The sequence below is a fragment of the Mustela putorius genome, unplaced genomic scaffold, assembly GCF_011764305.1.
Source record: "Mustela putorius furo isolate JIRA1106 unplaced genomic scaffold, ASM1176430v1.1 tig00003909_pilon_pilon_pilon, whole genome shotgun sequence".
NCBI lineage: Eukaryota > Metazoa > Chordata > Mammalia > Carnivora > Mustelidae > Mustela > Mustela putorius.
Genome location: NW_025422057.1, coordinates 10,759,016 through 10,774,796, shown reverse-complemented (window position 1 = coordinate 10,774,796; position 15,781 = coordinate 10,759,016). Strand labels below are relative to the sequence as shown.

Sequence of the window (15,781 nt, the reverse complement as noted above, 5' to 3'; positions counted from 1 at the left end):
ATACCCTGTGTCTTTTGATTGGGGCATTTAGCCCATTTACATTCAGGGTAACTATTGAGAGATATGAATTTAGTGCCATTGTATTGCCTGCAAGGTGACTGTATATTGTCTCTGTTCCTTTCTGATCTACTACTCTTAGGGTCTCTCTTTGCTTAGAGGACCCCTTTCAATATTTCCTGTAGAGCTGGTTTGGTGTTTGCAAATTCTTTCAGTTTTTGTTTGTCCTGGAAGCTTTTTATCTCTCCTTCTATTTTTTGATGGTAGCCTAGCTGGATATAGTATTCTTGGCCGCATGTTTTTCTCGTTTAGAGCTCTGAATATATCATGCCAGTTCTTTCTGGCCTGCCAGGTCTCTGTGGATAAGTCTGCTGCCAATCTAATATTTTTACCATTGTATTTTACAGACTTCTTTTCCCAGGCTGCTTTCAGGATTTTCTCTTTGTTGCTAAAACTTGTAAATTTTACTATTAGGTGACGGGGTGTGGACCTATTCTTGTTGATTTTGAGGGGGGTTCTCTGCACCTCCTGGATTTTGATGCTCATTCCCTTTGCCATATTAGGGAAATTCTCTACAACAATTCTCTCCAATAAACCTTCTGCTCCCCTCTCTCTTTCTTCTTCTTCTGGAATCCCAGTTATTCTAATGTTGTCTTGTCTTATGGTGTCACTTATCCCTCGAATTCTCCCCTCATGGTTCAGTAGTTGTTTGTCTCTCTTTTGCTCAGCTTCTTTATTCTCTGTCATTTGGTCTTCTATATCACTAATTCTTTCTTCTGCCTCATTTATCCTAGCAGTAAGAGCCTCCATTTTTTATTGCATCTCATTAATAGTTTTTTTTATTTCAACTTGGTTAGATTTTAGTTCTTTTATTTCTCCAGAAAGGGCTTTTATATCTCCAGAGAGGGTTTCTCTAATATCTGCCATGCCTTTTTTGAGCCTGGCTAGAACCTTGAGAATCGTCATTCTGAACTCTAAATCTGACATATTACTAATGTCTGTATTGATTAGGTCCCTAGCCTTTGGTACTGCCTCTTGTTCTTTTTTTTTTGTGGTAAGTTTTTCCAGCCTTGTCATTTTGTCCAGATAAGAATATATGGAGGAGAAAATAAAATACTAAAAGGGTGGCAAAGACCCCAGGAAAATATGCTTTAACCAAATCAGAAGAGACCCCAAATCGTGGGGGGCGGGGGGGAAGGGGATAAAAAGAAGTTCAGAAAAAAAATAAAAATAAAAAAAACCCCAACAAACAAATAAAGAAAAAAATATATATATATTAGACTGGTGACTAGAACCAGGTTACCCACTTAATTTGGGGAGTATTTTGGTCTCTTAGAAGAAACTACCTCCCAAAATTTTAAAGAATGAAAAACATACATAAGGATAAACACAATGAAGGGATGGAATATGCCTATAAATATGAAAAAAAATTTTTTTTTAATTTCTAAAAAAGGAGTTGATAAAGTAAGTTGGTTGGGAGAATAAAGAAAAAGAAAATGGAGAGAATTTGCTTAGGCTGGAGACTAGAACAAGGCCAGAGTTAGAATTAGGGTGTATTTTGATCTATTAGAAGAAGTTGTACCCCAAATTTTTTTAGAGGAAAAAACCCTGTGTGTATACAAAAAATAAATTCAGATACAATGAAGCATAAAATATGACTATAATAATGAAGTTTCAAAAAAGATCATTTTTTTTTAATGAAAGGTATTGTTAAGATAAACTAGTTAAAAAACGTTAAAAAAGGAAAGGGTAAAAGTTTAAAAAAATTTAGCAGAAGAAAAGAAATAAAATTTTAAAAAAATTAAATTAACTGCAAGACTAAAGAATCATGGAGAGAAAGCCATGAGTTTCATGCTTTGCTTTCTCCTCCTCTGGAATTCCGCTGTTCTTGGTAAGTGAACTTGGTCTTGGCTGGATTTCTTGTTGATCTTCTGGGGGAGGGGCCTGTTGTAGTGATTCTCAAGTGTCTTTGCCCGAGGCAGAATTGTACCACCCTTATCAGGGACTGGGCTGAGTAATCTGCTTGGGTTCGCTTTTGGGAGCTTTTGTTCCCTGAACGCTTTCCATAGAGTTCCGGAGGAAGGGAATGAAAATGGCGGCCTCCCAATCTCTGGCCTGGAGGAACTGAGAGCTAGGGGCCCCACTCCTCAGTGCGCCCTCAGAGAAAAGCACTCAATCACTCCCGTCTCCCTGGCCTCCGGCCTCGCTCCGAGCTCACCGTGACTGGTTCAAGGTAACCCCGACTTGGGAGCTCAGTCCTGGCTCTGTCTCTGCAGCCGGCTTCCGGGCTGTAACACCTGTGAGCTCTGCGACTCAGACACCCACGATCATTCTGTGACCCTGTGGGACCTGGGGTTATGCAGAGCCTGCGTGGGCTTCACCCTGGTTTCTCCTCTGGAGCCATGTCCTCCATGGAGCGGACTTTTAAAAGTCCTGATTTTGTGCTCCGTTGCTCCGCCGCTTGCCGGGAGCCAGCCCCTTCCCCGCCATGGTCTATCTTCCCATCGCTTTGGATTCACTTCTCCGCCGGTCTTATCTTTCAGAAAGTGGTCGATTTTCTGTTTCTAGAATTGCTGTTCTTCTTCTCTTCAATCTCCCATTGGATCTGTAGGTGTTTGCAGTGGTTTGATAAGCTATCTAGCTCATCTCCTGCTACCTGATGTCGTCTCAGCCTGCTACTTCTCCGCCATCTTGACTCCTCTCTCCAGGTCTGGAGATTTGAATGAGGGCTGGCGATGTAGGCACATATTGTCTTTATAACTAGCTATAGTTCCTGAAACTCCTGACCTGCAGAAGGAAAGTGGACTTGCATCAAAATTCACACTGTGTGCACAAATTACCTAGAAAGCTGGTATATAGCACGTCTAGAGTATGTAAAATGCCATCTCACTTAAAGCATAAAGAAGAGAGGCCCCTGGGTGGCTCAGTTGGTTAAGTGTCTGCCTTCAGCTCAGGTCATGATCCCTGCCTCCTGGGATCAAGTCCCACATGGGTCTCCCTGCTCAGTGGGGAGCCTGCTTCTCCCTCTGCCCCGGCCTCTCTCTGTCTCCCTCTGTCTCTCATGAATAAATAAATAAAATCTTTAAGAAGAAATGTAAAGAAGATTCCATTGGCCCCGTTCTCAGAAGCCAGGTCATGTTAAGCAGATCCTCATAAGAATGTATAAGAGTTGAGCAGTCAGGCCGGCTAAGTTAATTTTCTGCACACTTGCCAACTTGATATTTTCATTCAAAATTTTTAGCCAATTTGATGAGTGTGAAATAGAATCTCATTAGTATTTTAATTTGCATTTTCTTGATTGCAGGTGAGACTGAGTGGGTTGTCTGTTCTGTGAATCGTTCATTTTTGTACCTTTTTTTCAATAGGATTTTGGTCTTTTCCTTATTGACTTGCAATTCTTTCCACATTGTGAGTATTAATTCTACAGCAGATATGTGTTTTGAGTGTCTTTACCCCATCTGTAACTTGACTTTCCCTTATATTCCTAGTTTTCTGAAAGTTATTTTCTACAAACTCATGTTGAATACTATTGAATGTATTTCTTCCTTGGGGCTGTTGTGACCCAAACCTGATGACTCAGAGCAACAGAAATTCATTCTCCTCCTTCAGTTATGGTGGTCAGAAATCTGAAAGCATCAGCAGGTGTGTTCCTTCTGCAGGCTGTAAGGGAGAATCCATTTCATGCCACTCTCGTATCTGCAGTAGTTGTCAGTGGACTTGGCAGCCTGGGCTAGGAGCTGCATTTCTTTAATCACAGAATCGATTTTACCATCACCATCTCCTCTGCTCTTTCTTCTCCTTGTGTTTTTTAATAAGGATGCATCATTGGTAATGCAGGATGATCTCCTCATCTCGAAATCTGATAATTGTGTATGCAAGGACTTTTTCCAAATAAAGGAACATTCACAGGCTTGGGGTTAGGGCAAGGACCTGTCTTTTGGGGGATCACCATATAGCCCAGTACGATTGAGAGGATCCTTTCATTTTCTTCTTTAATCAGACAATGCAATGTATTTCTAGATATTGTAACATTGAACCATCCTTGCTTTCACAGGACAGATCCTATCTGGCCCTAATGTTTTCATAGTCTCTCTCTCTTTCTCTGTGTGTGGTAGAGTCAGATTCAATCCTCCTTTATTTAGCATTTTTGCCTCTGTGTTCATAAATGAGATTAGACTGTAACTTATTTCTCAACCAGTTTTGGTTTCATGGCCTTATAAAACAATTCAGAGCACCTTCATTTTTGCCCCTTAGCATATAGAATAGTTTGTGTGAGGCAAGGAAACTTGCTGTCAAAGTCACTTGACCATCCTGAGGCTCTGTTTCCTTTTAGGTCAAAGGAGAATACATGCTGGTACCAGCTCTGGGGGTGGTTGAGGAGGTTTAATGAGGCTTTTGGTGAAGGGGCTGACACTCAGGGGATGTTGGTACTGAAGGTGACACCTGTTGGTACTGTCGGTACTGAAGGTAACACCTGTTCTGAAGAATGCCTGACTTGGCAGTTGTCGATGCCTCCCCAAACTGTCCTCTCTGGAGATTTCTCCAAGGTTAGCCCAAATTTGAAGGGAGAAGTGACTGGTGGTGAGGAAAGAACACGGACCAGAAGACAGAAAGTTCGATGTGGCTGTTTACTGCCTGGGCAGCCCTGATCATGGCTCTTGTCCTGCACTTTTCTGCTTTGGGACAGTTTTCTTTTCTGTTTTCGAGCAGTTTGAGTTCTGTCTATGCTGCTTCCAGGAGTCAGCATGAGTAGGTGACTCGGGGAGATAGTCTTTTACAAAAATAGCTCTAAATCCCACAAAATGTTCCCAAGAGGCTTTGCTGCTATCTACATCTTCGTGCATTGTCTCCCTGCCCGAAGAGCCAGCCTTGCTGGTCACTTTGTCCCCATCCCCTCCATTCCTTCCACTCAAGGAGGACTTTCCTCATCCCAAGGGGACAAGAAACATTGTCTGTTCATGGACCAAGCAGATTTGTCTTTCAAAAGTGTTCAAGTGTGATTAGGAATGATATTTAATGAATAATAAGAACTAACATTTGTTGAGACCCTGTTCTGCTCAATGTACCCTGAGCTCATTAGAAAAATCCCACCAACCCCCAGAGTCCTCATTTTATCAATTGGGACACTGGTACTTGGAGAGATGAAACAACTTGGCTAAGGTCACAGAAATGCATACATTTATTTAATTCTTACATTTATTCCCCTAATCTCTCCAAACCACAGACTTGCCCAAAAGTAGCTGGTGGAGATCCCAGAAGGTCTCATTCAGAGAAGAAGAGTCTGGGTGCTTCAGGCATCTGAGCAGCCAATGGAGTGAGTGGGGGTCTAACCGAAGGCAGCTGGAACATCATGGAATCCGCCAGGTGAGTGACCTGCTTACTGATCTCTAGTTCCTCCATGCTGCTTGCGATGCAGAAGCTCCATGTACATTAACTCGCTTGATCTAAGCATCAGTGCTAAAGAAATAGAGACAATTGGGATCATCCAGTAGAATCCAAAACAATAACTAGTTCAGGCTAGTAAAGCACGAGTTAACATCCTAACCACACCTAGCGTCATCAGAAACATGACACACGAAATAGGACAGTGATGGTTCAGCCTGCTCCGAAGGTCAACAGACCCTTCGCTGGTGTCCCCAGAGCTCTGAGGCCTGATTAATGTACCTCATTAGCCAGTGTAATTGAGTCTTGTGAAAGGCACAGCCTCAGCCACAATGGGAACAGGAGGCACCCAGTTAAACGTGGGCATTGACCCTGTTATTAATGAGGCTCCCAAAAGTTTTCAGGCATTTTCCAAAATTGCAACCTAACTTCTGTTTGGGTTGGTTTAAGGAGAAATGAAAACAAATCAGACTGTCAGACTAGCTCCTTACAACTGGTAGAAAGGATTCAGAAGAAGTCATTACCCAGTCGCAGAAGCTTTTCCTGTTCCGTCTCTTAACAATGGTAATGAGGGAAACAGATGCAGAAGGAATGGCTTAGTCATGATGTATGTCATCCTGAAGCCTTTTTATCACTGAGTGACAGGATGCCTGAGAGCCTGGCAGTATTACTTCTGGAAGGCAATTCTTCAAGGAACCAGGTCGCTTTAATTGCTATTTGTTTAAAATAGCATCTTCTACTTACCTAACCCAATTTGGGGGGGCCACGTCTCCAGGCTTTCAGAGTGACCCACACAGCGTTTCTTTGGGATCGTCTCCCAAAGATGATCTCCGCTGTCATCAGAGCTAAGATGATCTCCGCTGTCATCAGAGCTGGTTTCCTTAAGTGTTGATTGAATGACTCTAAGATTCCAGAGGTTGTAGCCCACATCTGATTTGGTTCTGTGTCCCCCACACATGGGGGAAGTTTGCTGAGCGTGGCTTAAAGTTCTGGAAGAGAAACTTAGTCTAGATTGCTTTCTGTCTCTGAGATGGGGGCTCGGTACCATCTGGGCTGCAGAGATGCCGAAGACATGGTTCTGCCCTTCCAACGGCTGAGCGTTCGAGTCAGGCTGAGAGATAGGCTCTGCGTCGCATGCTGCCAACGTCTGGTTGGTTGGCAGGTTGTGGGTGTCTGGGGTGCAGCGTTGAGCAAATGTTGAGATCTGGTCTGGGCTCCATGGGGGAAGACACTGTGCTCAAATGTGACCTCTATCATGAGCAAGCGGGTGGCAGATGTCCGAGTGCAACCTATTTCTCATGCCGGGTTCAAGGAGCATAAAAAAAGGCAGGGCGATGCGGCAGGTGTCCAGGAGCGCAGGAACCCTGTAAACACTGCTCAGTGGGCATTCCATCGAGGGTGGGAAGACCTTCCCCCTCGAGGGCCCGTGGTTATTCTGGCCTCTCCAGACAGACAGCCTGCCCGTCTGGAGGCAGGACATAGCCACCTACACAGCTCGGGCACACGTGACGGCCGCTGGCCCACGGAGATGCCCCCGCCGTCCAGGCAGAATGGCTCTTTGGTCACCTTGCAGCGACTCCCACACCTGCTTCCCACTGCTGGCAAGCCCTGGACGCTGCTTGCTCTTTGTCACCTTGTAGGATCTGTCACACAGCAGAGCTTGCCAATTCAGACCTGATGAGGGGTGTTGTTTCTTACATCCAGATTCAGCTTTGAGGAGCCCTCCGAGTTTGTTGAAGGGGCTGGATTCTTATGGGGACTGTGTACACCGAAAACCTTACCATACTGTCCAGCGTATGGAATTCAGAATAAGACTGGCATTAAACCATAGAATAATTCATTTTTTTGAAATGACATGAAGCTTGCCCACCTGCTGGAATGTAAGCAGTTTTTTGTGGAATTGTAAAATTTCCTTTCTGCCTCCCTGCTCTGCCGGAGATGTATTTGTTTTGCTCTTTGGCTGTTTAGTCCTGGCTGTGGTCCTCCCTCTCAGACAGGTTTGGGTGTGACAGACAAAGAACAGCGCTTTCTCTCATTCTTCTGGTCTTGCCCATAATCACTCCGCACTTTGGCTGTTCTCACTCATCTCTGAAGAACATGCTTTCTGGAATCTCTTATCCATGTTGTTCCCAGTGGCTTTTTTGCTCCGCCCCCCAGAGACAGCTGGGGAGGAGGCTAGGGAGGGAGGGAGTGGGGCAGGGGCCATCAGCAGCACAGACAGACCAAGATCAGCGATGTGCTTGACACCCAGAAAGAGCGGGACTCATCCCCACTGCTCTGCTGCCAGGAGACCCGAGGCTGCCAGAGTAGGGCCTCTCCGGCTGGTCCGGTAGCTTCTCAAGCTGTCCCCACACTGCATGAAAGCCGTCTTGAGTCCTCCTATGGCCCAAAGCAGTGTGTCTGCTCAGCTGAAAAGAGGGGTTGGGGAAATTCCTTGGCACGAAATAATTCCTGTTGTAACACTCTGAAAAGACAGATTTCTCCCCTTCTGTTTCAACAAATACAAGAAGTCAGTTCCATCTGCCACCCTGCCCTTGAATAAAGAGTTCATTGGTAGCCAGCACTTCTGATGTCTACCTGTGGAAGCCGAGAATGTTCATGGTGTCACCTGAGTTCTTACCCAGAGAGGTGAAGCTAGAGGGCTGGGTGGAGGTGCTCTCCTGGCCTCTGACTTATTTTTTCCCCAAGTGATGTCAAAAAGCTTGTCTCTGCCTTCGTGTTTGTTAGTAAAACGCATGACTGAGACACGCTCATGCCAGCCATGAGACTCAACACACAGTTCTTGTCCATGGGTCCTGGCCTGGGTGGCACATTGGGAATCCAGAGGCGGCTTCTGTCCTGGGCATCTCGCAGTCCAGTAAGCGGGGGAGAGACATATGCATGTGTGCACCAGTGCGGTAAGGAGGGATGGGCCCTGAGCCATCCTTCACTTCTTTCTCGGATGTTTCCCTGTTTCACTCATTGTCAAACCCAGTGTCTTGCGAATGGCCAGCCAGGCTCTGCATCCTTCCCCCCGTGGGGTCTCTGGAGCTGGTGTCTTGCTCACTCTCTCTGCTCCAGCTCAGTGTGCCTCCTGCCCTAAGCCATGTCACCATCTGTTGCTCAGCTTGGAATGGAAGGAGCATGGTTGCTCCTTCCCTCCCTCAACTTTGTGCTCACATGTTACCTGCTCACTGAGATCTCCCCTGTCCCCCTATTTTAAATTGGGCGCCTCCTCCACACTCCCCTGCTCTGGACCCAACTTTCCCTGCTCTGTTTCCCTCATTGCTCAAATCACTGTCTGGCGTACTCTGTTTCCTTCACGTGTTTGTGTTTTGTCTGTTGTCCCCAGCTGAAGTGTCCCCTCTGCACGGCAGGCACTTTTGTCCATCGGTTGCTGGGGTGCCCGGTATGCGGTAGGTCCTCTGCGAGGATTTGCCAGAGGAACAAGTGACTGGAATGACTGCAGGAGGGCGACGTCGTGTGGGAACAGGGAGCGGCTATCATGAGGGACAGGTGGGCATGTCGGAAAGGTTTTGGTCGTGAAGACATGACTTCTGAGCTGGGGGCTTTCCAGGCGATGGCAGATGAGGACAGGGAGCAGCTGGGTTGCTCCCAGAAAGGCCCAGGGGCCTGGAAGAGAAAATGTAAGAGCGCATACTTGTTACGGTGACCATTTCAGGACCTCTATGTAGTGTGTCCCCAGACTTTTTATTTTAAATGACTCATCATCATCTTATAAAGTCTGATGTTTTTTGTAGGCTTAGCTTAAACTGTATCGAATACTGCTCTGTAAACCAAACTTTATATCAGAAGTTTAAAATTTGAGGGACACCTGGATGGCTCAGTGGGTTAAAGCCTCTGCCTTCGGCTCAGGTCATGATCCCAGGTTCCTGGGATGGAGCCCCACATCGGGCTCTCTGCTCAGCAGGGAGCCTGCTTCCCTTCCTCTCTCTCTGCCTGCCTCTCTGCCTACCTGTGATCTCTGTCTGTCAAATAAATAAATAAAAATCTTTATAAAAAAAAAGATTAAAATTTGTAACTTGAAAATGTAGGGTATTCTCATCCATTCTAGACTGATTCCTCAGATACCCAAAGGCATAAATCTCCACACATAAAACTGTAGAGCTGGAGACCAGAGACTCAGATTTGTTGGGTATTGATTCTCACAGGGAAAGGGAATGAAACTGTCAGTGTTGAGGCAGCTGGCTGGGCGGGGGTTGGTGGAGGGGTTCTCTGGCGACTGTCAACCTGACGCCTCTCAGAGGGGAAGCTGGCTGACACAGCGTCTGGGCTGTGTCTCTGAGTAATGGGACGAGGTGCTGTACGAAATGTTGGCTTGGCCTCTCACTCCTCGGGAGCTCAAACATCACGGATGCAGTGATTGCAAATTCCTTTAGGATTCTCAAGAAAATTAAATAAAATGTCAGGAATTCAATGTCTGCTATTTCAAAAACAACAAAACTTTGCAAACTTGTCACGTAGTGCAGGAGACAGGGCACTAGATTTTGAGGTCTACACCCGGGGTTAAAATTCTGATTCCATCCCAACTAGAGGATATTATGCTGAGCGAAATAAGTCAATCAGAGAAAGATAATTATCATATGATCTCCCTAAAGTTGAGAGGCAACATGGGGGGATTTGGGCGGTAGGAAAGGAATAAATGAAACAAGATGGGATCGGGAGGGAGACAAACCATAAGAGACTCTTAATCTCATGAAACAAACTGAGGGTTGCTGGGGCGGGGGAGGGGGCTGGGAGAAGGTGGTGGGGTTATCGACACTGGGGAAGGGATATGTTATGGTGAGTGCTGTGAAGTGTGTAAACCTGATGATTCACAGACCTGTGCCCCTGGGGCTAATAATACATTACATGTTAATAAAAAAATAAAAAATTTAAGAAAAAATTCTTAAAAAATTCCATCCTTCAGACTTTTGACCAAATGACTTTTCTGAGTCTGGCTTACCTCCGATCCAAACAGTAGGCCTGGTGTGTGACAAGGCCCGACACAGGCGCTTGAAAACCATTCGTGAAATCGCAACCTGGAAGTTATAATTCAGGCAGACACGCATGAGCATTTTGTAAATAAAAAGGCAGCTAAATCTAGAAAATATTAGTCAAAATGATGGAGTGCAAAGATTACAGAAAGAGATGCCAATGACTGGAGAACAGCATTTTATATTCTCTAATGTTATTGATGAAGTTGGTGTTCATTACTACAGCACTGATTCACTTGGGATTGAAAAGGGATTCCATATGCCATGCTACCGGAGTGAAGTCATCATTCATTACTGTTAAAATAAAATCATTAGGATGACATATTGCCAACAGAAGGAACACAGTCACAAAGATCCAGAAAAATAAAGAGTTCGTGAGCGAGCTCCCATTGGTGGGAATGCCTGACTGATTGTGATCCCGCGGCCCATTCTTTACCCCAGACTCAGCACCAGACACTGGAAGGAGAGAACAAGAAGGGGAAAGGTAATGTTTGGGGAGAAAAGACAGGAGCCCTGTGTCCTTGAGTGCCCTGCTGTCTTTAACCTCTGTGCTGGACAATATGTCCTAATTTTTGGCTGACAAGTATCCAAACCCCTTTCCATGTTTCAAAAATCCCCGACTTTTGGTGGCTGGGGAGGAGGCAGGGTCCCTTGGGAGAGGATGACAGGGCCATGTCCTGTTCTTGAAGATCCCGATGACAGAGCTCGATCTCTGGTCTCATCGCTTCCTGGGAGTATGAGATAAAGACCAGCTCATGACTGAACAGGGTTTAGGGAATTTGTGGGACGGGGTACTTGCTGTTGGCAAGACACCTGTATTTACATGGAAGTGTGATGCAGCATGTCGAATTTAGAGAATGAAGTACGCTGGCTTGGAGTGTGGTTTGCAAGGGAATCAGTGATGGGATTTGGCCATAAAATGAGGTAGGTCATACAGAGGAGAGCGCTTCCCGAATTGTAAAGTACTAGAAACATGCTGGCTCATTTTCATCTTCTACTTTCCATGATTATTTACAGACTAAAGGAGATGGTATCTACCTAGGGTTGCCTTGATGATGACGTCCAGTGCTGGCAAAAACATGCAGGAGAATGAATGGGGGCCTTTGATAACTTGTAGGAGGATGGGAAATTGGTGCTGCTATTCTTAGAGGGCATTTTGTCAGCCTTTAAGGAAATGGAATATGCACGTACTCAAAGACCCAGCAGTTCCACTCAGGGGTATTTCTTCCCAAACCAAGACCCGTGTACAGAGATGTCTAGCACAGCATTGCTTGAAATAACAAAGGGTTGGAAATAAGCTATATAGCTAGCAGCAAGAGGGACTAATACATGTGGCAAATGTGTAAAATCTCCAGAGTCTCTACAAGAGTTAAAAACAATCATCTATTTACTAATCAAGCCCAAAAAGAGCCCACAGGAAAAAAAAAGATTAAGACTTGAACAGTCACTTCATTCAGTGGCTGAAAAATGTATACGAAGATTGTCAAGTTCATTGGTTATCAAGGAAATTTAAAGTAAAACCATATTTTACAATTATGACATTGACACAAGTTTAAGTCCGACCATATCAAGCCTTTGAGAAGCTGGGAGCCACTGGGACGCTCATCGTGTTCTGGGGGGACTGCCAGTTGCCTCAGCCCCTTTGGACGTCAGTGTGGCATCAAGTGTAAGTCGGAGATGTGTACTTCTAACCCAGCCATTCTGTTTTGTGGCATAGAGATGCTCCTGCGTGTTTGCTTAGGAACGTCCCTATAGCTTTGTTTGTCAAACACTGGACACAGTCCAAGTGTCTGAGGATGAAGAATGGATAAATAATGATGCAGGGTTACGAAAATTAATACATGGCAGTTATAAGCATCTGCGGGAAAGAATTATGCATAGACTATCGAATTCTTTTTTTTTTTTTTAAAGATTTATTTACTTGACAGAGAGAAAGAGATCACAAGTAGGCAGAGAAGCAGGCAGAGAGAGGGGGGGGGGTAGCCGGCTCCCTGCTGAGCAGAGCCTGCTGCAGGGCTTGAACCCAAGACCCTGAGATCATGACCTGAGCCAAAGGCAAAGGCTTAACCCACTGAGCCACCCAGGTGCCCCTAGACTATCGAATTCTTAAAAGTTGTGTAAAAATGCATGTAATTGCCTTTACGTAAAGTTGAAAACCATGAGAAACCAGACCATAGATTATCAGGAATATATGATGTGTCTGGCAAAAACTAATAAAGATAAGGAAAGGATAAGCAAGAATTTAGGATACAGTTACTTACAGAGGAAGAAAGGTTGGTTGAATTGGGGAGTCACCCTGGGTTTCTGTGATACTAGCTATCTAATGGCCGGTGGGGGACTGCTCTGTGTTCATTTTCTTGTCAACTTCAATACTCCTTATATATAATAGAAAAAAAATTTATAAAGCTCAAACATGTAATATTTAATGAAAAAAGTAAAAAGTCAAATGAGATACCCAGCATAATCTTGTTTGTGGGGGAAAAACCCACACTAGTAAATAATTGTTAAGGATGCCTTTAGATGTAAATAAGGTCATTCAGGAAAGTTATATATTCGATCGGAGTGTGAACATGTAGTGGAGTGGGAATGGAATTAGGAGTTGGGTAAAGGGGATCAAAATAAATTTTGAAATATTAAGGATAAAAATGGGGATGTTGATGCTAATATGCGAGAAACTGATGAAAGGGGCTCAGAGAAGCACATCACAGTGATTCTGTGCATCCGAGATTCCAAAGGATAGAAAGATAGCTTTGCAAACTGCAATCACCAAAATCAAACTTTAATTCTTAAAATGAGTTGTGCTTGTTGTTAGGTGGAAGTGTTACACCATCGATTAAAAGTAGAAAGTATATGGACCACATTTTCCTTATCCATTCGTCTGTTGAAGGGCATCTTGGTTCTTTCCACAGTTTGGCGACCGTGGCCATTGCTGCTATAAACATTGGGGTACAGATGGCCTTTCTTTTCACTACATCTGTATCTTTGGGGTAAATACCCAGTAGTGCAATGGCAGGGTCATAGGGAAGTTCTATGTTTAATTTCTTGAGGAATCTCCACACTGTTCTCCAGAGAGGCTGTACCAACTTGCATTCCCACCAACAGTGGAAGAGGGTTCCCCTTTCTCCACATCCCCTCCAACACATGTTGTTTCCTGTCTTGTTGATTTTGGCCATTCTAACTGGTATAAGGTGATATCTCAATGTGGTTTTAATTTGAATCTCCCTGATGGCTAGGGATGATGAACATTTTTTCATGTGTCTGATAGCCATTTGTATGTCTTCATTGGAGAAGTCTCTGTTCATATCTTCTGCCCATTTTTTGATATGATTGCCTGTTTTGTGTGTGTTGAGTTTGAGGAGTTCATTATAGATCCTGGATATCAACCTTTTGTCTGTACTGTCATTTGCAAATATCTTCTCCCATTCCATGGATTGCCTCTTTGTTTTTTTTGACTGTTTCCTTTGCTGTGCAGAAGCTTTTGATTTTGATGAAGTCCCAAAAGTTTATTTTCACTTTTTCCTTTGCCTTTGGAGACATATCTTGAAAGAAGTTGCTGTGGCTGATATTGAAGAGATTACTGCCTATGTTCTCCTCGAGGATTCTGATGGATTCCTGTCTGACATTGAGGTCTTTTATCCATTTTGAGTTTATCTTTGTGTACGGTGTAAGAGAATGGTAGAGTTTCATTATTCTATATATAGCTGTCCAGTTTTCCCAGCACTATTTATTGAAGAGACTGTCTTTTTTCCACTGTATATTTTTTCCTGTTTTGTCGAAGATTATTTGACCATAGAGTTGAGGGTCCATATCTGGGCTCTCTACTCTGTTCCACTGGTTTATGTGTCTGTTTTTATGCCAGTACCATGCTGTCTTGGTGACCACAGCTTTGTAGTAAAGCTTGAAATCAGGTAACGTGGTGCCCTCAGTTTTATTTTTGTTTTTCAACATTTCCTTAGTGATTCAGGGTCTCTTCTGATTCCATACAAATTTCTGGATTATTTGCTCCAGCTCTTTGAAGAATACTGGTGGAATTTTGATTGGAATGGCATTAAAAGTATAGATTGCTCTAGGCAGTATAGACATTTTAACAATGTTTATTCTTCCAATCCAAGAGCATGGAATGGTCTTCCATCTTTTTGTGGCTTCTTCAATTTCCTTCATGAGTGTTCTGTAGTTCCTCAAGTACAGATCCTTTACTTCTTTGGTTAGGTTTATTCCCAGGTATCTTATAGTTCTTGGTGCTATAGTAAATGGAATCGATTCTCTAGTTTCCCTTTCTGTATTTTCATTGTTAGTGTATAAGAAAGCCACTGATTTCTGCCAAGATGTCCTTCAACAGACAAATGGATAAGGAAAATGTGGTCCATATACACTATGGAGTATTATGCCTCCATCAGAAAGGATGAATAGCCAACTTTTGTAGGAACATGGACGGGACTGGAAGAGATTATGTGGAGTGAAATAAGTCAAACAGAGAGAGTCAATTATCATATGGTTTCACTTATTTGTGGAGCATAACAAATAGCATGGAGGACATGGGGAGTTAGAGAGGAGAAGGGAGTTGGGGGAAATTGGAAGGGGAGGTGAATCATGAGAGACTATGGACTCTGAAAAACAATCTGAGGGGTTTGAAGTGGCGGAGGGGTGGGAAGTTGGGGTACCAGGTGGTGGGTATTACAGAGGGCACGGATTGCATGGAGCACTGGGTGTGGTGAAAAAATAATGAATACTGTTATGCTGAAAATAAACAAATTAAAAAACAAAACCAAAAACAAACAAAAAACCCTCCTTAGATTGTTGGTGGAAATGCAAGCTGGTGCAACCACTCTGAAAAACAGCATGGAGGTTTCTCAAAAAGTTGAAAATAGAGCTACCGTATGGCCCAGCAATTGCACTACTGGATATTTACCCTAAAGATACAAATGTAGTGATCTGAAGGGTCACGTGCACCTGCATGTTTATAGCAGCAATGTCCACAATAGCCAAACTATGGAAAGAACCTAGATGTCCATCAACAGACGAATGGATAAAGAAGATGTGGTATATATATACAATGGAATACTTGCAGCCATCAAAAGAAATGAAATCTTGCCATTTGCTACGATGTGGATGGAACTAGAGTATATTATGCTTAGCAAAATAAGTCAATCAGAGAAAGACAATTATTGTATGATCTCCCTGATATGAGGAAGTAGAGAGGCAACATGGGGTATTTGGGGGGTAGGAAAAGAATAAATGAAACAAGATGGGATCAGGAGGAAGACAAAGCATAAGAGACTCTTAATCTCACAAAACAAACTGAGGGTTGCTGGGAGGAGAGGGGAGGGAGAGAGTGGTGGGGTAAGTGGGGACATTGAGGAAGGTAAGTGCTATGAAGTGTGTAAACCTGGTGATTCACAGACCTGTACCCCTGGGGCTAATAATAC

At 44.0% G+C, this 15,781-nt stretch overlaps 1 protein-coding gene across 2 annotated transcripts in view; it reads left to right on the top strand.

Annotated features, from left to right (window-relative positions):
- Nucleotides 1-2,169: 2,169 nt before the first annotated feature.
- Nucleotides 2,170-15,781, top strand: part of PLPP4 (phospholipid phosphatase 4) — a 219,104-nt gene continuing 205,492 nt past the window's right edge. The window contains exons 1-2 of one of the 2 annotated variants that reach the window (XM_045068860.1): nucleotides 2,170-2,230; nucleotides 5,222-5,361. In XM_045068860.1, the coding sequence (XP_044924795.1) occupies nucleotides 5,348-5,361 (14 nt within the window). In that variant the 5' untranslated portion in view covers nucleotides 2,170-2,230; nucleotides 5,222-5,347. Of the gene's footprint in view, nucleotides 2,231-3,489; nucleotides 3,640-5,221; nucleotides 5,362-15,781 lie in introns of those variants that run through there. The other variant, XM_045068859.1, reaches the window with a different exon arrangement.